At 41.1% G+C, this 24282-nt stretch overlaps 1 protein-coding gene across 1 annotated transcript in view; it reads left to right on the top strand.

The window, feature by feature from the left end:
• The window catches only part of LOC117755113 (collagen and calcium-binding EGF domain-containing protein 1-like), a 37372-nt gene extending 13523 nt beyond the window's left edge, over positions 1–23849 (top strand). The window contains exons 3-11 of the mRNA XM_034574642.1: positions 17181–17233; positions 18441–18575; positions 19014–19151; positions 19538–19671; positions 19880–19994; positions 20402–20541; positions 21188–21223; positions 21730–21765; positions 22160–23849. Coding sequence (XP_034430533.1) covers positions 17181–17233; positions 18441–18575; positions 19014–19151; positions 19538–19671; positions 19880–19994; positions 20402–20541; positions 21188–21223; positions 21730–21765; positions 22160–22348 — 976 coding nt within the window. The 3' untranslated portion in view covers positions 22349–23849. The remainder of the gene's footprint in view (positions 1–17180; positions 17234–18440; positions 18576–19013; positions 19152–19537; positions 19672–19879; positions 19995–20401; positions 20542–21187; positions 21224–21729; positions 21766–22159) is intronic.
• Positions 23850–24282: the final 433 nt, after the last annotated feature.

Genomic DNA, 24282 nt, shown 5'->3' with positions numbered 1-24282 from the left:
CCCTCCACCCACCGACTCACCCAAACCAAACTTGGCCCGTATGTCACCCAGAAACATTTAGTGTTCATTACTGAGACTGACTCAGATGCGGGCCTGCACACCATCTCCACCTCCACTCCACAGCTTCCTCCTCCTCTCTTGTTTTCTTGAGCCTCTGTATTCAGCTCTGCAGAGACAGAAGCCAGGCCTCTGTCTAGTAGCCTGAGTATTAATGCTGAGGGTTGAGGTCAGGTCGAGTGGAATAAACATGTTTCTTACACGTTAAATGTTTTTTTGAAGTGAACTTTGACAGCGTTGTGTTATCCAGATAAGGTCAACAAGGTCAGTGTTGAGAAATTGATCCTGTCCTTATCCTTGTCAGAAATAATCATGTGTGATCGTGTCAGGTTGTTTCAGGGCAAAATAAATCAGTACGACATGAAACATTAATGTCAGTCTCGATTTGAGCTGAGCACCAGCAGCCATTACATGTCCTGTTTATCCCTCCTCCTGGGAAAGTGGTGCCCAGGGATGGGACAGAAGGATGAGACCACAGGGGATCGTCTCTTGCGTCATGGTCCCCCTGAGAGATGAGGATGTGCAGACTCTCAGCAGTTAAACTTCTACAATAACACTCAGCTGGGAGACAGAGAGTCTGGCTTCAAGGTGAATGACACCGTGGCTTCAAACCCTCACACACTGCATGATTGACCATTTTAATGAATGAACAAACGGACTGATTGACTGGTTTGATGACTGATTAACTCACTGACAGCTGTTAGCTGGGAACCAAGTATGTGATGCATGTGTGTGTGTGAACTTTGCTCGTTGACACCTTCAGTGCAGGACCATAGATAAAGCCATAGTATATCAGAGTCTTCCTCTCATCTCCTTTGTTTCCTTCTGGATGTATGGCATTACACCTGGTTCCTACCTCATATCTGGATCTTACATAGTCTTGGTTCATACTTTCAAAGCTGCTAAACTTTGCCCCACACACTCACACACATACACATCATTATGCACTCTGCCAAGCCTCAAAATTATTGTTCAAGCATCATAAAATTGCACATAAGTCAGTGTAAAAGAAGGTAATACAGGCCAAACAAAAGTTTGCAGAGAAAAGAGAAAAGAGCCAAAAACCTTGTTCAGATCAGAGAAGAGGAACAATCCAGAAAGTTGGATGTAAAGTGAAGTTATCCAGCTAAGAAAACGCTGACAGTCCCTGAGGGTGACACAGCACACAGATGAAAAGCATAGATACAAAGATGAAAGCCAGAGACATCATCCCATAGAAAGAAGAAAGACACAACATGGTAAACTGCTTTACAGGGGTGAACCACCAACACCATGTCTGCTATTAATGCACTCACCAGCCAATTACTCATTTACTCGACACAAAGCATGCATAACAGTTATTTCAGGAATTCAAGACCAGCAAAGTGCAGACGCATTAATCTTTGAGAGTAATCTGACACTTTCAACACAGAAAATTTGAAACTGAGGGAACAGCAGGAGACACGGATGAAAGAATAACTCTGTTAACTCAGACTTCATCCCAGAATACAGTTGGCACTGGCCAGTTCAGATTTGACTCCATATGCAAAGATGATACATAGTTTTGACAGTTTCTCAAACACTAGGCGCTGTGGGGTGATGCAGATGAGACACAAGATTGATAATGTCTCAGACTAGAGTGAACTCTGTAGCAGCTTTTAAATAACCTCTGAAACCTCCCTTTTTCTTTTTCTATATTTTTACAATAATAATAATCACATTTTATTCTTTGTTCTATAATTTCTATGCTCCTCATTTTATCACAGTTTTACTGTACTTTTACATTTGTGTTATCTATGTTTTTAGAATAGTTGAGCTGTGTCCCAAGTGAGGCCTGCATCCTTCGGAGGCTGCTTTCAAATAGCGATTGCGTCACCGCAGCACAACTATACCGTCCCATTTCGAAGGCTCCTTCAAATGCGACTGACAAATGCGTACTTTCATCCCAGAGAAACAAAGGCTCCAACCTATCCCAGGTTTATTGGCTTTGGAGATGAACCATAACAAAGAGGTATTGGTACCAGGAAGTAACGAGATATCCGATGCTTTAGTATCATACTTAAACTCAGCCGAACCGCTAACATTACACATAAAAAAACTTTCTTGCCATGTCCAACTGCAGCTCTGTTGCTTGGTGGCAACGGTAAGGCCACTACCAGCTGGGCAGCCCCTGAATTGGTACATGGCTCATGTTGAAGTACTGTGTAACTGTTCAGAAAAGTGTTTGACATCTCATGAATTGTTGGAGACTAAAACTTTGGAACTTAAGAATAGGATCCTCTACCAGAAAGGATTTATACAATTTTTCCCCAGCAGGTGTCTTTCTTGTCCTTCCCTCTATTCTTTGACATTTTATCTCTCATAAGCACAAAAAGACTGAGCAGTTTCTTCAAAGTGTGAAGAAAGTAAATGTTATTCCATCTGATTTACTTTTGTGCATAATCATCCATCTTTTAGTTAGCACATGGAAGCTCCTGGGCCATTAACAAACAGCATAGGGATATTAAAACAAAAATATAATAAAATTTAAAAAAAGCTAAAATATTCACAGCAGGGAGAACTGCAGGAAGGTGGCAAGGAAATAAAGTGAGGCGGGGGGGTTGGAAATGGAGGTATTTTATTTGATCCAAACGAAATAAAGCTGCTCCCTGGCTGAGTGCTCCTCTCAGCGGGGGGTTTGCCTGGAAAACCATGTGAAGGACTATAAAAAGAGCAGGAAGGGGAAATCAGAGGAACTGATGAGTTTTTTTGTTCTCTCACTCTCTACTGTAATTGGCGTTCCACTTTGATAAATACATGTGGGGGGGGGATGCCGACAGATGCTGCTGGAGAATCAGACCTTCAGCAGGAGACCAGCAGCTCCGCTCAGCAGACATGGACGTGACATTCAGCTCTCTGACGATCTCTCCTCATTGTTGTCTTATTGCATCCAGTAGTGTCACTTTCCTTCTCTGGCCCTCTTCATCTCCATCCAACCTGCGGATCTCTCTTTTTTCATTTATCTCTCTTTTTTGTGTATTTTTCTGTGCACTTCATTTACACTTTTTGCATATTTTTCTTGTCTCCCTCCCTCTCTCTCCCATGTTCCCTGCTGAGGTACAGGATAGGCATGCAAAAGGCTAAATTACAGTTAATAGTGTATTTTGAGTTCCCTGATGTTTCGGATGCTGCATCAATGTCATGTCTTACAAGGACACATTATTTACACCTGCTGTTTTCCAGCCGTGACACATCAAAATGTCCTTTTGAAAATGGCTGTGAGGCACGACTTTCAATATCACGACCCTCTGACTCTGGCCTCCTCCAATCAGCTTTTTTCTGGGCAATTCATGATTGCCCTAATAAAACTACATTGCTCAGAAGGCAGAACTATGATAGGCCCTTTTCCACTGCAGATATGTATACTTGTCATAGTAAGAAAGCTATCATTAATGTCTCCATTTTACCAAGGATATATCTAAAATTTCAATTACTCACGACTCTCTTTGTAATATACACTCAGTATTTACACTATATTGTGCGGTAAATTGAGATTGTATGTATATGTCTATGTTTGTGTATTAATCCACACATATTATTCTCAGATCTAAAGGAAGAGCATGACACTGTGGGATTGTTAGCAGAGTCCTTTACATGCAGTGGACAGATGTGTGTAACAGACAGATGCAGTTAGGAAGTGGGAAACAGGCAGAATGTATCACATGACTGAAGAGCTGTTCATCTGTATCTGGCTGAAAACACAGAGGGCTGTTTTCTGTAACAGGCGATGAGAGGCAGGCGTATGCGTGTCCACATGTTCTGTAGGTTGTGTTTGCGTAGCTCGTTCACTGCAGAGCTGGACACTCAGGGCCTGCTGGGATGTGCAGTCAGAGGTCCCCCTCTTACGAGCCATAAAACAAGCTATTATAACGCTGCTGTTGCTGGAAAAAACAATCCTGCTGCAAGTACAAGGTTTCAGTTTTTCTGACTTTGAATGAAAATGTGCAGTTTTATCCACGTATTGCGTGAATTTCATCATCTCTCACAGTCCTGAAACGCCCTGTCTCCCCTCCTGACAAAGCTGTTGCTTGTACACGCAGTTGACTTCATATTTCACTCTTGATGGGTGTAGTACAGACATGGTCAAACAGAAAGCAGAGAAATTAGGTTTAGGTCAAACGGTAAGAAACCTCTGTCTAAAGAATGGAAGGTGATTTGACTTCACTCTGAAATGGATAACAAGGACCAGATGCCTCCGTCACTGTGTGTGTGTCGTGTGTTTGGACACATGTTTATGAGTAGCATGTGAATATGTTTGTGAAAGTGTCCACGTGTATATGTTAATGTTTTGTAGATGTCTGGACTAAATAGCACAAGCTGTGATACTTTAATGTATGTCTGTCTTTGTGTGCACACAAACACAGGTGCACATGGCTGACATCATCCTTATTCCTGTTACTGTGTGTGTGTGTGTGTGTGTGTGTGTGTGTGTGTGTGTGTGTGTGTGTGTGTGTGTGTGTGTGTGTGTGTGTGTGTGTGTGTGTGTGTGTGTGTGTGTGTGTGTGTGTGTGTGTGTGTGGTTGTATTTATTTATTTATTGATTTGTGTGTGGTCTAGGTATTACTCCTTATGGGGACAAAAACTCCCACGTAGTGTAAACCATTACATTTTAACATAATGTCATTGCATAAACCAAGATTAGGTTCAGATTAGTGTAGGTTCCCAGGAAGTTATTCTATGTCAAGTCTCCTATTAAGGTTATGTGTGTGAGAGTTCTTGTTTCCTCTTTAGGACCTTTTCCAGCATAAAATCTGAATTTATCAGAAACAGCAGACCTCACAGGAACAAAGCCTGTGGCAAAACTTAATCTCTGAAGTCCTGGTTAAGGGCAAGATGTGAATGGTTCGATGGGTAAAGGTTTGGAATGAACCAGTCATGGTTAAGGTTAGGGATGAGGTTTTGACTATAGGCTGTCACCAATGAATTGATTTCAATGTGAAGTCCCAATAAGGAAAGAACAGACAAACCTGTGTGTGTGTGTGTGTGTGTGTGTGTGTGTGTGTGTGTGTGTGTGTGTGTGTGTGTGTGTGTGTGTGTGTGTGTGTGTGTGTGTGTGTGTGTGTGTGTGTGTGTGTGTGTGTGTGTGTGTGTGTGTGAAGCTTACCAAACTTGCTTCACTTTTTAGATACCTGGTGCCTGTGTTTTTTAAATTCACATGTGCACTGCCTGCATTCTACTGTTCATCATCTAGAGAGGATTTAGCTGACTTACTGACAGCTCTGTCTTCAGCTCAGTCCTCATCATTAACGCAGTGGATAAAGTCATTTTTCACCTTCAGCTCACGAGCTGGGATCATAAAATGCTCAGTGAGATCTCAGAAATGTCGCCAAGGGAGAAACTAATAGTCAACTCGCACTTGAAGTACAGCACATTCGGACTCAGCTCGTGGATTGTTTGCATTGCACCCAGGAGTCCTCTCCGGCGTCCTATTCAAACTATCACTCTCTTTTCTCCCTGTAGCGATTTCTCTCTGTGTACTTTGGATGGCGATCAACAAAGCTCAAGCTGTGGGAACAGTAACCTGTTCATTTTTCTCACACTTGGATCAGCCACAAGATTCTTTCAGCAGAGCTATACCGCTCGTTCTGCTCTTTCATTACACTGAGAAGCACTTAACGCTGTCCCCATCTTCATTTTCTCAGAGAGGACTTTTATGGGTCCTTCGCTTCCTGCGTTTAATGAATGTATAATTGTCTTCGTAGAGCAGATATGGACCTCCCCAAAAAAATTCCAGTCATCATGTTCCACCTTTTACTGATTAGCGTGCACCTGAACGGCCCTCTGGACAAACACAATGGCTGTTTTTTTGCATTAAGTCTGCGATAGATTAGTGGGAGCTTTTTTTTCCAGCCTTTTTTTTTTATGGCTGCTCTGTCACTGTTAATACCTCAACAAAACAAATCACTGGCCAATTGATAACAGACTGGAACGACATCGTTGTTGCGCCCTTGTTTGAAGTCGACGAGCCCGGCGAGACGTATGTGTCTGCATGTATGAAGCATTGGCTCATGTTGCACAACTGAAAACGGAGAATATAGAGGAAGTGTGCGCAGTGTAACAGCTGGGGCTCTACAACTGAAAACAGTTATGAATGTCTCACCTCCAGGATTTTCCGACATCAATGCACTCTCAGAGCCATTTAGAAGACTTGGAAGACCTTCTTTGTCTTGAAACAGCCTTCCTGTCTGGCATGAAAACGTAACCAGACGCGTCATTATGAGGGATCTGTCGTTAGCTTGACCTCACGGCTTAGCTGCTTTCACTCACTGTTATCTCGCACTTACCCGTCCCACTTCAGTCCCTCTTTAGCCTCCCCTCTGTTTCCTTATCTCCACATCGGACCATCCGTCACTGTCTCCTGCTCAATTCATTCAGTTTGGTGTGTTATTTGCATTACATGTAAAATCATTTGTGTCTTTCTCTGTCACACACACGTCATTTTTTTGACATTAACTCTAAACAATGTCCAGACAATGGAATCTGGAAATGATCTGGTGTTTGCTTCTGACACATGCAGAGCACACAAGGAGATTGAAAGAGCATCTACGGAGCATTCAGGTGACGGGTGACGCCTGGGTACAGCATGAAGGAGGCAGGATAGGATGTGTAAATTCCATTGCGGGAAGCACGTTTTTTTTAACAGCATAACAACACTGGTGATGATCCTTATCACCAAAACCCTTCGAATCTCGATGTCTTTCCAAGTTGACATCTTCGCCAGCATCTTCTACATGCATGACACCTCACTTTCATCCTGAGATATTTGTATTATTTTTGTTTGTCACAGTCTTGCATCTGTTGTGTGTAGGGTTGCAAAATTCAGGGAATATTCAAAGTTGGAAACTTTCCATGGGAATTAACGGGAATATACGGGAATTAATGGGAATAAACTGGAAACTTTGGGGTAATTTATACTAACTGTATTTACCTTGTCATATACAGACATAAATATAAACATTTTGTTTTGTCATAAGCAGACATGCATGCAAACATTTCTAATACAAATTTTAAAGATGACATTTTTTACTTAATCCATTTGTGAGTAGAACTCTACCATCTCTATGTGGATCTCAGGATAGAACCCGGTCAGTGAAAACTTATCAAAACCTGCAGGAACGATGGACTTAAATAGGAAAATCTGACCTCAGCAGTTTCCTCTATGTGACAGTATGTTGGAGATGAGTATTGGTGGTTTCTGAATATATTTTTACTTTAGAGGAAATGGATGTAAAGTGCAAAGGGGAAGTAGTTTTACACATAAACGTCAGTTAATGGGAAGTAGTTCACAGGTGTTAAATGTCTCCTGTGGCTCAGCGGAGCAGAAAGCGATGTTGATGATGTCATCGACCATGATCAACCATGATCTTGGTTGTTTTAACCAAGATCATGCTGCAAGATCTAGAATTGCTAACGTTAGCCACTTGCCAGCAAGACAATTTTGTTCCTGTGGACTATAAATACCTGTTTGCGTTGTCAATCAATAATGGATACAGCGTGCTTTCTCGGACAAGAGGACTTCGGACTTTCATTTGACGCATTTGATCATGTCGGGTTGAGAGAAAAATAAAACAATCCATTAATTCTGTCAATTTGGTTTACAATAGCTAGCTACATTTCTACTACTCCTTTTCAAAGAAACACAGCGTGTGCTGCATTCCATACATCTTTAAAATAGAGTTTTGAATGACGTTTTTATTGCTCAGCCTTTAATTTGCGATTAGGGTTAACTCTCGCTTTTTTGATGGACCCCAACAGCCGCGAGTAATCGAGGTGATGGTGTACTTTTCTGTACACATACATACATCCTACTCTCACTGCTGTAAAAAGTTAGCCTACTGTATACAAATAAACTTGGTATTAAAATGAACATGGCTTCAGTGTAACAAGTAATCAATATGCTAGGTAATGACAAAGACGTTCAAAAACAACAGAAAGTCATAGGTTTACGTTTCTGGCAGACAATGTTCCCAACTAGCTGCATCCAGGTTCCAGCTGAGCTAGGCTTGCCTCGACTTGCAACATTTGCAAAAAACATTTGCAAAAAAAGTGTCAAAATTTCCAAAATTCCCGAGCTTAACTTCCCATGGAAAGTTTCCGGAAAGTTTCTGGAAATTTACCGGAAATGTTCCGCCCCTTTGCAACCCTAGTTGTGTGTTAGAAACATTAGTAACGAGCCCTCTCGTTCACGGTGAATCTTCTGGACAGAATTCTGCTTCCTTACATAGGCTCTAAAGAGTTTTTCCATGGGGGGTGGCAGGAAAAACACTAGAGAACGTCCAGAGCAACTCAATCAGACGATTTCGTTCTCACATTCGGCCCCTCCGGATAATTGTTTGTCTTGTAATAGTGTATGTCTGAAAGCAGCTATACAGATGTGGCACATTGGTGTGGTAAATAGTGATATTGCAGATATTGTCACAATATAAGCAGGGGACATTAACATCTGGTATCAGTGAACTAGTGAGTAAATCAAGTGTTTTACAGAGGTCCTAGACAAAACAATATGGCTAAAAACATCTGACAAAGAGTTGTGCTGACCCGAAAGATCAATACTAATCAATAGATAACAATAGATAACAATAATCATGAGGTTAATGGGTTTTCTGGTTAGGTTGTTCATGATTATGTAAACAGAATTTTTGGTAGAATTTTGATGCTCTTTGCTGTCATGTATGATACCAAATCTCCAGATCTCTGCAAAAAGAGCCCAACACGTGTGTCTGTCACAGAAAACAGCTCAGAGGGGTCAGAGATGCCACATTCCTGCAGTGACACTGAGCCGGGACGGGTCACAGAGGCCAGAGACCACTGGGAGAGACTCTGTCACACACACACACACACACACACACACACACACACACACACACACACACACACACACACACACACACACACACACAGCATCACAAAATCCTCAGAATCTCCTCAAAGCAAGTAAAACACAGACAGCAGTAAACATTAAAGTTCCAGTCCCATAACTGCAGAACACTTTGACCTGAAACAATAGTACTTAAAAGTTGTATAATTGCAGCTTTCGCCTCTGGTTCATTAAACTCTGCTTAGCTTTTACTGGGAGATCGTGCCTGACGAAACGAGGCAGGATCATTTACAAAATGTCACGGTGATGTGGTGAGATGCTGCATCATTCTCCATCACCAAGTTTAGATGGAAATCTGGTCTGTGGTGTCTGAGGTTTCCTGGACGAGCAGGAAGAAAGAGGCCTGGTCTCACTCTCACTCTTTTAACAACCATTCCAATGAGATGATTTCACTTGTTTTTCTTGTTATTCATCTTATTTTAAGGTTTAAGTTTGTAAGGTTCCACCAGCTTTTTAGAGGAATAGCAGTCAGGATGTTTTTCTGCTTTGTTCTGGGACTGAAGTCTTGTTATCATATGGTTGACAGATTTGGTACCACTATGTTTGTCCAGACTAAACTAAAGATTATATTTTTGTTTTGTCTTTGCAGGATTACACAAACTCTGCTGAGCTGATTTCCATGAAATTTAGCTGAGGGGGCTATTGTCCGTAATGTTTTTATCGTTAATGCAGACAGTCACACCTTAGTTTCAAGGTACAAGTAAATGGCATCCAATGCAGTTTTCTCTCTCAAGCAACAGTCATTCTATGCGAAACACTGTAAAGAAAGTGAAACTAAATTCCTGCTTCTGCCCATTTATTCTGATGTTCTATAAAATGGAACAGGTTCTTCCTTTGGTCATGAACGAGCACATGGCCAAATTAGTGATTTCTTATGTTAATATGAAAAGTGTAAAATAAAAAATTGGTTCATCGTGAAACCGTGGCAGGACAAATTGGAATATGGAGGTGATTAACACTGCTTAGTCTTGCTGGAGGAATGCGATTTTCTAGCTCCTTTTAAGATTAGCGTATTTCCCAAAATATTTAACTAGTCCTTTAAGTGATCTTTAAAAAAATCCTTATAATCGTAGCAAAAAGGGATATTCTAAATAAGTGAAATACAAATTTGAGATATACCGCTGGATTGTTTTTTGACGAATTACCAGCTAGAAATATAACCAACAAATTGATGTAATACGTTTTTTCAGGGTTACTCTTTCCTATTGTTTTCAGTCTTTATGCTAAGCTAAGCTAATCACCACCTGGCTCCAGCAACCATAAATTCATCAAATTGAACTCTCTGCAAGACAGCAAATGATGTATCACCTATAATACTAAACTATACCTTTTAAACCTTAAGATAACTTGATTTGGTTTTACGTTGTATAAAACCAAATCCCCCCCCAAGGGATCCAAGGTTAAAGGGTGTTTTTAAAGAGGCAATCAGAATGGGAGAATGGTAGGAGAATTAATGGAAAGACGAGGCGAGAGGTGAGGCATAACATAGGGAAGGAGGCGGAGGAAGGGTTCAGGTCAGCCTGTGTTCTGGTGGAAGTGGTTCAGACCTCCTGTGTTCCCAGTCAAAGCTTTCTCTGTTAGACCAGAGCTCTGATGTTTCCCCTGAGGCCTGGGACCTGGAAGTGGGATATAGCTGAGCAAATAAACAGAGAGGAGGTGCTCACACTCGCCACACTAACACCTTTACATATGTATACTCACACAAGTTAACACGAACATACACATTAACGCTATTACACGCCAACACCAGAAGGGTTGAACATGCGGCTGTACACAGCACTTTCACACCTTTCGAAGGAAGCTGATGTAGATAGTGGTTTTGTGTGGATTGTTTTTAATTTAGGATATTTTGATACAGGTCAAAGTAGGAATGTGTTGTGTTTCTTGGTAGTATTGTGGGACAAATGGTTGGAAGGTACAAATTAGTTTAACTTGTTTATAAATGGACTTTCACTGAGGATAAAAAAAAAAACGGTGAATGGATAGAACACCTTATGAAAAAACTGTATAAAACTCCCTCTAGTTCGAGCAGCAGCAATCAATTCAACATCAGAAATGAACAAGGTTTACTCCCATAAGAAAATATGCAATAAATGAACATGTGTTATACCAAGGTTTTAGCGTTGGATTCATCAGACTAATGTGTTCCAGTCTAATCCATCATCACACCATCATATACAACACGACCAGCCAAGTTTCTCTAAACTGCTTTCAACTGTGAGCTCTGCAGAGCAAATAAATCAATTACAGCATGGTTGATGAATGCAACATGCTGTAGTTGTAACATGTATAAGCCACATCAGTGAGAAGCATCCATCAAAATGACGGAACGTACACGCACACATGGCCACTCTCCTGTCTTGGTGTGTCAATAGGCCATTGACCTCCACTAGGCTTCACTTCCTGTGTTCCTCTTACCAGAGATGCCCAAGAGGGAACACTCTGAGCTGACAACAACCTTCATCCCTGTCTTCAAAACATTCTCCTCTTCCTCCTTTCAGTGTCCTCCCTCATTTCTTACTTGTGGCATTTCCTCCCGCTTCACCCCCTCCTCACATCCTCCAACATTTTTGCTGTTAAAGACGATGCACCGAAAAAGAGATGGGATTTGACAAGAGTCCAATACTGAAGTTTCTCATGATCATATAGAAACTCTTTGTAAAAACTGGGGAATACACTTGAAGACATAATGGTTCCAAAGGGTACTTCCATCCAAAACCATTTGCTTTTAAAGGAACCTTTAAAAAAAAAAAAGATTGTTAAAATCATAGGCGTTGTAACACCCTTAACTTGAATATTCAAGATTTACCCATGTTTTGAGAAGTTTTAAATCTATATGTACAGTATCTGGAATCCTTACTGTCAATCAGTTGTACTTGGGTTCTTTCATATTTGATATCATTGCCATTATTTCATGCCTTGGGTGGATGCGACATGAAAACCCTATAAGGTGGAAAGGTTCTTGATAGAACCCCCTAGGGAGGGTTCTTGGTGGAACCATTACATCCTGAAAGGGTTATCTATAAAACCTCACACAGGGGGTTTCTGGATGGAACCTTTCACAGTTGGTTGTAGGTGTAAACCTTTGTGATGGGTTGTTGTTAGAACCATTTGAAATGGGGACAAGCTAAAGAACCCTCTATGGTTCTACTAAGTGCTTTAATTTCTAAGAGTGTAGATGTGTAATGTGAACTGGATTCATAATGCAGAGTGCCTGCAGTATAATGCATCATCCATGCTGTGCCCTGTTCACTGGACCCCTTTACTGTCTAGGTTGGGGACTGAGGATGTATTGGGGGTTAGTGGGGTTATCCCATCTTTGTAGCTCATTCCTGCCTGCAAATGCACAAATAAATCACAGACTCACTGAATGGGGAACCTTAACAGTGAGCATTCCCCCTCTGAATGGAGACCCCTTGCTAAAGAACATAATCTTCAGTGTAAGGCGATCCAGGCCCAGGCCTGCCTCTGGACCCCGTCTCTGTGTTTCCTCCCAGTGCCTCTGTGCTGATTTTGGCAGCAGCTGCAGCAGCAGACTGGGGTTGTACGTGTTCTTGCCTGCACCCCTGAATGAGCAGGAAGCTGCTTGGTCAGCCACCACCACAACAAATGACTGGTTGGTGAAAGTTGGTACCCCATGTTCAGAGAGGAGGATGAGCAGGGGTGAAGTTTATGATGCTCTGATTGACAGGTCCATGTCAGGATCCTTCCAAAGGGAACTCTTTGTATTGTCTTTTTTATTTCTGTTGAACAGAAATAAGATTCCGAGTTATTCCACTGTTAACATTTTTTAAATAAGTTCAGCAGTGGTACGAAAAGACAATTCACTGGTTGTTACAGTTTTAATAAAGTCCCCATCAGGCTCTGCATCAGTGCCAATCAAGGCCTTTTTAGTGGATCAGTATGAGCTTTGTAGCGTCCACTACATTTCCACATTTCTTTGTAAATTATAATCTATTACACTGGGTACACGAGCTGTCAAAAACAGCAGCCAGCAGTCAAATTTTTGGATATCCACACTGACAGAGTGTTAGCGAAAGCCAAGAGGGGCCGTTCAACCCCTGTCCAAACCTTTCTATCATCATGCATTATCTAGGTCTGCAGCTAATCAGCACTGAAATGTGCAAATTACTACACACATGAATTTGAATGTGGACTTACGAAGCCAGAAAAGTCGATACAGTGGGACAGCCTACTAAAAAGTAGCACTTTTAGGCTGAACCATAGCTGACATGAGCTGAACAGAAAAAAAAACAGATAAACTGCCAACAACATAAGAAGATAATTATCCTGTTACATGTCTGAACTGTGAATTGTGTTATTTTGGTCAAAATCCTCTGATTTTAAGACAAATTTAGGATGGTCACTGTATTACCAAGACTTTGCAGCTATGCAGCTCTGTGAGGCAAAAGGTGACGCCAAAACATCTTGATTGCCCCCTGGTGGCTTGATGCAGTTTAGGTCATAAATCTGGCTTCCTCCATGTTAGTTGATGGAACATGGACCGATCTAAAAAAATAAGCGAAACACAATTTTTTCCAAAGATTGTTTTTGTTATTTGTTGCTATAAAAGTGTGGTGAAACATCATGATTGACAGCTGAGACTGACTAGTGATTGGTCGAGCAATGTATTGGCAGCACCTCAATACTGCAGCTCCACACAGTGATCATAACTGTGCAGACTTAGCAGACCAGTGCAGACCAGCACAAAATGGCAATAGTCCCATCTGGGATTTTTTGTCTTCATTTTAAGGCTGTGGGAGGAAGTTGAGATGTGTCGTCCATCACTTTATAGGCAAAATGCTCACATCAGCATACTAACATTCTCACAACGCTACCTGTTGTTTAACAATGTTTTCTGGTGTGTAGATGGTGATGAGTGAAATAACAAGATATCAAAGTCATAGCAATTTGTCCTCTGTGGAACATGTACACATCTGTAAAGTGCATTAAACGCAACATAAAGTGAAATTCCTCAGGTAGTGATTGTTCTCCCTCAGCAAAACTTTATTAACAGCATTTGTAAACTAAAGAAGAGCTTTTGATCGTGGGGGGAACGACGTTTGAAGTCTTGCAGATGGATACCCCTGTTTAGTGTAAACACGGCTGTTTGCGGCTTGCAGCTTTTTGGCCTCAGCAAACCTTCAGAGGACAGAAAACTATCCCTGTGAACGAAATAAAGATGGAAATGGCCGACACCTCATGGAGTTTCATGGACAGGGGGCAACACTGAGGCCCACAACATGTCAGTCTGCGGAGAAGAGAGCGAGAGACGGACAGAGATTATGTCAACAACCAGTGAACCAATGGCATCCACAGTAAAACGAGGGGCCGATAGGACGACCTGAATGTGAATCGACATGTTTCCAATCAGATGCACAGTGTACGGCGAGTGAAGCAAAGTGCACAGAGAGGACATGAAAAAGGAGAGAGGAGGTGAGGGAGCTTGCTAGCGTCATGCATCGCTCTCACTAATAAACCATGACTGACATTAAAAGGCTGTACCCAATTATTGGATGCTGTCCCAGCCCTCACACAGACTCCCTAACACACACACACACACACACACACACACACACACACACACACACACACACACACACACACACACACACACACACACACACACACACACACACACACACACACACACACAGTTAAATAGTTTTGGGTTTTCGAAGGCAGGTTAATAACATTTTCAATCTACAATTTGCTAGCACAAAAAACCCCACACAAACACACACACATTCTAGATTCACTGGGTGTAATGGTGTGTGTTTTAGTGTCATGTTGACCGAGCCTGACCAACATACTTTCACATTCCAAAACAAAAACACACGGGTCACTTCTCCCTTCACCCTCATCCGCTCGTCCAGACGCCGCAGCCTCCCCTGTCCTTCAGAGACACCCAGGGGAGAGCTGCTGAGGCTGCTGCATTTCTGACTGACAGACCTGTCGACGTACGTGGATATGTACGAGGGCATTGTAGTGAGACAACATGGCTTTTATTGCTGCTGACTGTTACCCTCTGCAGCGGTGTGCAGGATTGTAAGCCACACTAGCAGCATAGCTCGTGGGATGGATCTGGGCTTCAGTCCAGACTGAAATTTCTCTACTGGATGGATTGTCATGGTGCTCAGAAGAAGCTGACTTTGATGATCCTCTGACTTTGTGCCAACAGGAGTATTTTGTTTATTTAGAGATATAAAGGGGACTCAGGATGGACTGTTATAAGACCACTAGCATGGCCGTAGAGCACAGGGTTAGGGTCATGCTAAAAAAAAGATTGAATTGATACAGGATGAAGTGTGACTCCTTACAAGGGCCAAAGTGTTCATAACTGTTGTGAACAGCCACACTTAAAGATGGACAGTAAAGACGACTCTCAAGAAAGGGAGGAAGGAGAGACATTTTCAGTCTCTCCTGTAAGAGTTCATAGTGATGCACTTGGTCACATGAAAAGAAACAGCAACAGTTCCCTAAAGTTCACACTCTTTACCAATCATTGCATACATTTATTAAGCTTTAAACATGGTTCCACTTTCTTACAGGATCATTTGTTGCTCATTACAAGAAAAAAGATATCAGTCCACATTTGTCAAATGTCTCTCGTAGCCTAAATGTTCTCCAGAATGCTCAGCTGCAACACATTTACACTGGGATTGCCATGAAATCAATTTCTGTTCCTCAAAAAACTTAATCCAGCCAACATGTAATTAGATCTGTTAGTCATCTCACAATAAAACACCTGCTTTTAATGGGGATGCTGATATGACATCAATGCTCATTTTCCCTGTTGTCGAAATCAGTTCATCACAATGTGTGTAACTAGTTTAGATCAAGCCTTGTGCCACTGACGTGCTGTGGCTGCATGTGCCCCGTCTACCTATCTGTGCTCCAACTCTCAGTTTGATGATGTCATTGACAAAGTGACACCGCAGCATGGCTGATTCCCAGATATACATCAATGTGGCAGCGAAGGTATGATCGTAAAGAGCACCTCAGCAGGAAAGACCTGCATCTGCAACCCATTATCCCATTGATAGATGACTGATGGATTGATTGATTGATCATCTGACAGACAGGCTGACGGTGTTCGTCTCAGTCTTCACTCTCCTGTCTGCACCTCAGCTCCGTGCACTGCCCTTTCCATCCCTTTCTCAACACGCTCAGCTAACAGGCTGCAGATTAAAGCAGCTCTCATCTGGATCTCATCAGTTTAGGCCAAGCTCGACATTTTACAGGTTATTTTTCATTCAGCAGGAGGAGGAGGGATCATAGAGTGATTTAGGGTTTCGATGCATGGAGGCTGGAGGGGAATAAAAGCAACTTGTTGCCTCGAGGGGCCCGTGAATGAGGCAGCATGCTACATCCCCTCCCGTAACAGCATGCCATTTTTAGGACATTTGCATTTCTTGTGCACGTTTGTGTGTCTGTCTGTCTGAGTGTGTGTGATATTTGTTGCGTGGCTGTGCCGCTCCAGTTTCTGAGCCATTTCCTCTCTGTTTTTCCATCTGTGATGTCTGTAACATGTGGTGAATTGTTGTGGGATGGTTGGATAAGTGTCGCTGCCAAACACCATGAATCAATTCTGGGAGGAATCGTTGCCCAGTTTTTGTTGCACAATGCTGTACTTGAAAAAAACTACATCCACCAATGTGTTACATCACAAAAGCCGTAACTAATAACTTCACTTTAACTGATAGTTACTTTCTTGTTTATTTGGTCAGAGAGTAAGTAATGTGCAGGGAACAAGAAGAGAAATTAGAACAAGTTCAGTTTAAATTGCAACTGCAGAAAAAATAAAACAATCATTCAAATCAGCATAAGTTATTATTATGTTTATTTTGCGTATGCTATCCTTTTGCCATAGATTTTTAAAATATTGTATTATATAATTTGCTGTCTTTGATTGGAATGTTTTAATGTATTATTGTGTGTGCTGTCTTTGGGGTTATGAATTCTTGTTAGCACTTTTAATGGCTGTTTTGACGATGTCATTATCTTTATCAGTAGCATTATTGATTAGTAAGCTTTAGAGTTGCTGGATGGATTTTGTTACTTGTGTTACCTGAGCCAGACCAACTGTTTCCTCCTGTTCCGAGCCGCTCAACTGGTCAGAGAGTGATATCAGTCTCCTCGTCTAACTCTAATTTTGGCATATTTCCAAAATGTGAATTGAAAATGGCGCTACAAACATCTGATTACACTCTCTTTTTTTTTACAGGAGGAAATGCTGTGAAGGGTTCAGGTTTGTGATGGGCCAGTGCATACCTGAAAGTAAGTAAACCATACACACTGACTCTTTAACTTCACATGCTTTCAATCTGACAGTGGTTGATTAGAACAGTCTGCAACACGATATGAAAATATTTGTCCATGTGGACCTACAGAGATAATGTTGTCGTTCTTATGGCTGATCTTTGTCAGTTTGAAGTAATTATGTTTAAGGAGTCCTTGCACATTTCAGCGTTTCACTGAGCCAAAAAATAATCTGCCCATAGTTTTGACACAAACAACTGCAACATGGTGTTGTGGTCATCAATATAAAAACATATTTTGATTGTGATCATTGGACTTATCATGATCAACTGTGAACATGCCAATACAGAGTAACAGTGACTTACTCTGACCACTAGAAGGCACTGTACCCCACCTTGTTTAAGCTGGATGTTTAAAGAGCGTCAGCTGATGCTTATGGTATAATGTAAAAACAGTTAAACCACAGAGCATTTAGTCAGTATACAGTATAAATAGGCCACAGCTCACATACAATAAAAACATTTGTTATAAATATGTGTTTTCCGTTTGATTTAAAAATAACTATAGTCCGAGGCTTTCATCAAGACATGAGAGCCCTGGATTCATGAATGAATTGAATGTATTATGATGCAAGACCATTTTTCTTTTTCTTTTAATCAACCAATTATTAAACTTTAAAATCAATCTAATAGTCCTATTTCACAGCATACATGTTGGCTATATGATTGAGAGACTGAAACCAGTGTAAAACCTTCACCCTATAAAAATTGGGGTGCAGACATGTGGAAAGCATTTCATAGTTGAAAAACAAATTACAGTCCTGTGACACTAAACCTGTCAAAGGTAGTTAACAGAGTTTTTTTTTAACCTGTCATTGTAGGAAAAGCACCTAAACAATGGCTTTGTTTTATTATGGAAGTATAAGTGTCCCTGTGAGCCACGACAATGTGAGAATGACCCAGAAACCTGCACCTGAAGCTGCTGAAATGAACATTTCATTTAGTTATTTACACTTGTGCTGTTTCTACTCTGACACGTCAATATGTCTCTTCACCAAAGCACAGTAGAGGCTGTATTGGTCAGTTTCCATGTGGATGTGGAACTTTCTGAATGTAAAGAGGTGGTAATAAAAAAGCAGTTGCAGGTGATACAGTTATGTTTTGATCCTGAATAACGTCAACATACTTAGTTCACGCACACTCTTCCTTTCTCTCTGTCTCTGTAGGTGTAGACATGTGTGATGCATCGCCCTGCGAGCAGCAGTGCACTGACAACTTTGGACGAGTTGTCTGCACGTGTTACCCCGGCTATCGCTTTGACCGGGAAAGACACCGCAGCCATAAATCCCCTTACTGTCTGGGTCAGTACCGCACCACCCCATCTCTCAGTCAATGATTCTGACTACCATGTCTACTACTGGTATGGTAGAGAGAGTATGTCTCACTTGTCCAGCACCCCACAGGCCTTTTTTTTATCCTTAAAACAAAGATAAAGTGGACATTCTTCAAAAGAATAACTTCATATGTGTTTCTTCAAATAGCATCGACATGTTGAAATAGATTTTTCATAGTTGTGAAACAGTGGCCTTCTCCTGTTTGATGCAGCATAAGCAAATCAGCAGATTTCCTTCCAAATCTGCGCCCTGTATTTACATTATGTAAATGCAATTGACCTGCAGTCATACTACGTGATGTCTCAGCAAGGTTCTTATCGTAAATCATTATTTGTGTCAATGCATGATTAGTATTTATATCATAACAAACGAATAGATTTTAATTGGATGGATCATCTCATGCAGACATTGATGAGTGTGAGCACCCAGGCAGCAGTGTGTGTGACCACGACTGTGTGAACACAGTGGGAAGCTTCCTGTGTCGCTGTCGCAGCGGCTACATACTGGCACCGGACCAACGCTCCTGCATCCCTGTACACAACTGTAAGTTTCTATTGGGATTAATAAGTCTGGATAGGAAACTGAGTCAGCATCCAGCCATTATGGTTCATTGATCTGTGAAGGTGTTTGGCTGATACAAGATAATATGGATAACATTCAAGTAAATTGTGAGCTTATTTATTCGTTTTTTCCTTCCACCTGCTTAAAGTCAGGAAAGGGCTGTTTTAGCATAACTAGATGTCAAACTGTTACATATCCAAACGAAGATGTTAATTGATCAGCTCTTAAATTTCCGTTCATAATGACAACTACCGATTTATGTTTTTTCAGTGTAATTGTCAAGCAGTGACTTTTAAAGAAGAGCATTTGTTGCCCTTCCTGAATTCATATGTAAATATGTTTTTTTAAGTGAATGTTTTGTCTTGCAGTGAGCTCATCTGGGAAGTCAGACACCTTGATGAGTGCTGGTTCTTGTTCATTCACCTGTCAGGATTTTATGAACATGGAAAACAGTTTGCTGCAGCTGAAAAGGAGGCTGGGCAACACGCAGTCACCGAACCAGGTAACATGTTCACTTTAGAGCAATATTTAATCTATGTTTCCCACCTTTGACCAGAAAAGACAGAGCAGACTGTCCTTAAACATCCATCTATCTATCCATCTATCCATCTATCTATCTAAAGGTTAATAATTCATCATAAATGTTCATGCTAATCATTTATTAGTTTATGTCTGTATCGATTCCACAAAGTCGTTTTTTGTGTTTGCAGGTGCCGGACCTGGCTAACAGAAGTGACAAGCCGTCTCTGGGGAGGGCAGGAAAAAGTCCTGATAGTCCTTGTCATCCTGGTCTACCCGGTCCTCCAGGAGCTCCTGGGGTCCCAGGTAATGTTGAGATAACAGTAGTATGAGACACAGAATCAAATCTACTGGTCCCAAAGTATGAGCAGGGAGAGTTACTGGTTAATGCACTTTACAGAACAGAGAGGATGGTATCAAATAATGAAAATGCCATACACAAATTAATGCAGATGGTTTAGAAATTAAAAGCTAGTAAAAGCTGATAACAAAATAAAGGTAAATTTTAAACACCTCAGGTGAGTTTTAGTCTCCTTTAGTCTATTGATTTCTAAAACAAAAGTTTTAATGTGAGCAGTGTAACATATGACCCATCCAAGAAGATATTACGGTTTTCTATTATGACATTGCTGTTATTTTATGTGTTAGACTGATTTAAATAATTATCTAAAGTTTCCTCCCTACTTATCTCTTTCACCACCTGTCCTCACCAGGACACCCAGGTGAACCAGGAAAGCAAGGTGACCCAGGGGACAGGGGCCCGCTTGGCCCTGGGGGTCCTCGAGGGGACATGGGCCCAATGGGTCCGGAGCCTGACTTGAAACATATCAAAAGAGGCCGCAGAGGGGCAGTGGTAAGAAGAAAAAAAGGGTTGTAACAAGATTTAGTTCCCACTCTCAAAGTGATATAAAGACAACTCTCCCAAAAACCTCTTTAATACAACATAACAAATCATAATAGAATATAATAATTTTGAGAGATTTACCCAATACTGCAAACAACAAAACACTAAAATCATATTGTCACCAGGTAGATTACTCATTACATTCTCTTACCTGCTTTGTAACCAGCTGCAGTTGCAGTACACACTGAAGAAAAATTCCCTACCGCCCAAAAACATTTTGTCTGTAAACCACCATTTTCAAAGAAGCATCTGCAAAACTGCTGGCAACAAAATCAAACAGCCAACAAGGTCAAATACTACTATTATGAATATGTAAACCATAAAGGCTTTATACTTGTAAAACCTTCCCACAGCCTAGAAAAGCTCATTTTATGTGTGTGAAGTCATCCCATATGCCATAATGATGACTTTATAATGATGGACATGAACACATGTTGCTCTAATTACAAACACATCCACTGCTCTACACGGGTAACATCATTCATGAATGTGTAAACAAGTGTACTTATTAGTCTGCAGCATGACGGCTCATTTCTCCTCATTGAGCCACTGTCACAGCTTATTGCCCATGTCCTCATTTCTATCATTTCTACAGGGACCACCTGGAGCAGCAGGAAGAGATGGAATAAAGGTCATTATAACATAGTTTTATTTTCTACATGTGTTGGACTTCTTGTCTCTTCGTGTGTGTGTGTGTGTGTGTGTGTGTGTGTGTGTGTGTGTGTGTGTGTGTGTGTGTGTGTGTGTGTGTGTGTGTGTGTGTGTGTGTGTGTGTGTGTGTGTGTGTGTGTGTGTGTGTGTTTGCAAGCTCCACTGTTGCCATCTAGTGTCTGAAGTTCATTTAAACATGCATCATTTAGTGTCTCTAAATCTACAGTAACTTTGTCCTGTTTGCTTCTTCCCTCCCAGAGGATTCATTGACAAAGATCACATTGTATTGTACAAACCCTAATAATCCAGTAGTAGCTGCAAATAAACACTGACGTTCACTTGAACCTGAGTAACTGTGTTCAGGACAATATATAAGAATATAGTTAAATACGTGTGCTTGTGTCCTGAAAGTAATTGAATCGTTCTGACACTTGGGAAGCTCTACATGTTGAACTTAGGATAATTTGTGCTGTTTGTCATCTACAGGGTGAAAGAGGAGTTCCAGGTCTCAGAGGCCCACCTGTGAGTTTATGCTGTAGTAAAAACATTTATTCATATCTTACTTCCTGAATCTAGATAGAAAACTAGGAGGGACAGAGTGTTTGCCATCAGGGCTTCAAGACTCTGGAATAAATTGCCTGAGGAAATAAGGCTGTCTGAGACAGTCTTCTTTTAAGGCTCGGCTAAAACATATTTTCTCAGAAGGTATTTTGGTCTTCTATCTCTATTTTTATCATTATTATTACTATTATTTATTACCTTCTGTCTGTATTTAATTTTAATTTAATTTTAATTTTAATTTTAATTTTAATTTTAATTTAATTAATTAAATTTAATCTAAACCTCTAAAAGAAAAAAAATGTTTTCTGAAAATGTGGCTTCTTAATCAATTCCTGAATTTCCCATCTGTCTCCAGGGACCTCCCGGCTCCTTTGACTTCCTGCTGCTGATGATGGCTGACATCCGTAATGACATCATTGAACTGCAGGAGAAGGTGTTCGGCGAGCGGCGAGGCATCTCTCTGGACAGTCCTCCTCAGGCCAGCGGGGATGTGGATTTTGTAGATTGGGGCTCGGGCCAAGGAGATCTGATGGTCAATACTTGACCTTCGACCTAGGTCACAGTAACGGTTACTAAAGCCCAGCAACAAAATCACCAAACTTGACTCTTTTCTTCACTGATAAAGGACATTGGTGGTCAAAGAGCCAAAATGTAAATAATTCTTAAAATCACAGCTGGGATGAAGTGGGCAGGGAGCCTCAGCGGTTACACCCTCAACGCTGCCACAGTCTGTAACACGGGGAGATCCAAGGATTACGAAATGAAACGCATTCTCCCTGCAAGCGAGCGAGTCTCCCCGCTGCCGTTCATATGCTGTGGTGTGAGTGAGGGAATTGCGTGCGGGACATAGAGTGAGAAAGACACAGTGTGAGCCTTCATGTCTGAGTCTCTGAGCTGTGCCTCTGAGCTGAACCACTTCAAACGATGAACTTTATCGTCTACATCTCTTCCTGTTCCTGAGTCTGTCCGTGGAAGCTGTGCAGCCGCTGACAGTGTGCCTGCAGGGCATTGGTACAAAGACCCAGGACCCGCACCCTGAGCCTCCCCTGCACCTGACTGCAGCATTCAGCCCTCGAGTCAGAGATACTTTCCACTCCGAGGCACAGACTTCACAGACAAATTCAATGCAGACAACCGTAATGTTGACAGTAACAGTAACGCCTGATGTAATGCTGATTATGCCATTAACATCTCAATTCAAGTATGATTAAAGAAACATTTACTGCAGCAATACATTCATTTAAAAATAATATAAAAAATGTCACATATACAACAGAGTCAATCTTGTGACAGTAACGTTAACATAAGCAGAATCTGCTTCTTATAAAAAAGACACAAAAAAAGCTGTAAAACTAAAAGGAATAAACATATTATAACTGAAATTGTCTAAAGGGAACAGTTTCATGGAATTTGTTTTACATGTTTTCATATTGCACACATGTTTCTGTCAGTAGTTTGTCAGAAACATGTTCGACATGAAGAAGGAAGGCAACTTTAAAGTTTCTTACTGTGAAGCAGCAGCTGCCAAGAAGGATCAACCCATTGCTCAATAAAGGTTTTGCCTAATATAGATTTTAACTGTTTAATGGGGATTTTTATTCATAATGTTCACAGAGTTATTTTGTAACGTTGATCGTCAAATTGCAAATTATCAAGATTAAAGATCTAGTTATTGCATCAAAAACTAGATTGTCAGTAGAGAGCATACCTCCACCAAGGCCCAGCAGTCTTCTCATGAATCTGAATTAGTTAAATTCACATGATCCAGATTTTTAATTGGTTCAAATTCAAAAACAAATTCCTGTATCCGCCCCCTGATCTTAATCTGCACCAAAATTGAATGGCTTCTTCCCTGGTAATCCGTCCAGTAGGTACTCCCACTGAGTATCAAACAAACAAATGCAGATGAAAACATAACCTCCTTGGCGGATGTAATTAATGTTTGTACCTGTAGCAGATTCTTTTTCTAGGAAATTATAATAAGAAAGATGGAGACATAGTAACAGTTCAACATTAGGGAAATGTGATTATTTGCCTCTCATCAAGCGAAGTATGGACATTAGGCTGGTGTGAATCTTCTCATTGAGGAAAGTAAATAAAATGTCCCACTGTGCATAGTATAGTAGCTCTGCAATTTGTTGACACTTCTTCAGTGAATTCAGCTACAGTCACTACTATAAAGAGTGATTGAAGTTGCAATAGTTCAATGAGCTGCGCACATGTAATTCCACGTGCCGAAGTGTCCTTGCCCCCTGTACCCAACAGTATGTGAGTGATGTGTGATAGAGCAAGATGCACTGTGTGTGTGTGTGTGTGTGTGTGTGTGTGTGTGTGTGTGTGTGTGTGTGTGTGTGTGTGTGTGTGTGTGTGTGTGTGTGTGTCAACACTAGACATTACATAAATACAGACAATTTCCATTTGTATTACAGTGGTAATAATGGACTGTATGATTAGATCAGTTGGGACTCTTATGTATTC

The sequence above is a fragment of the Hippoglossus hippoglossus genome, chromosome 3 (assembly GCF_009819705.1).
Source record: "Hippoglossus hippoglossus isolate fHipHip1 chromosome 3, fHipHip1.pri, whole genome shotgun sequence".
In the NCBI taxonomy this organism is placed as follows: Eukaryota; Metazoa; Chordata; class Actinopteri; order Pleuronectiformes; family Pleuronectidae; genus Hippoglossus; species Hippoglossus hippoglossus.
This window is presented reverse-complemented; position numbering and strand designations above follow the sequence as displayed.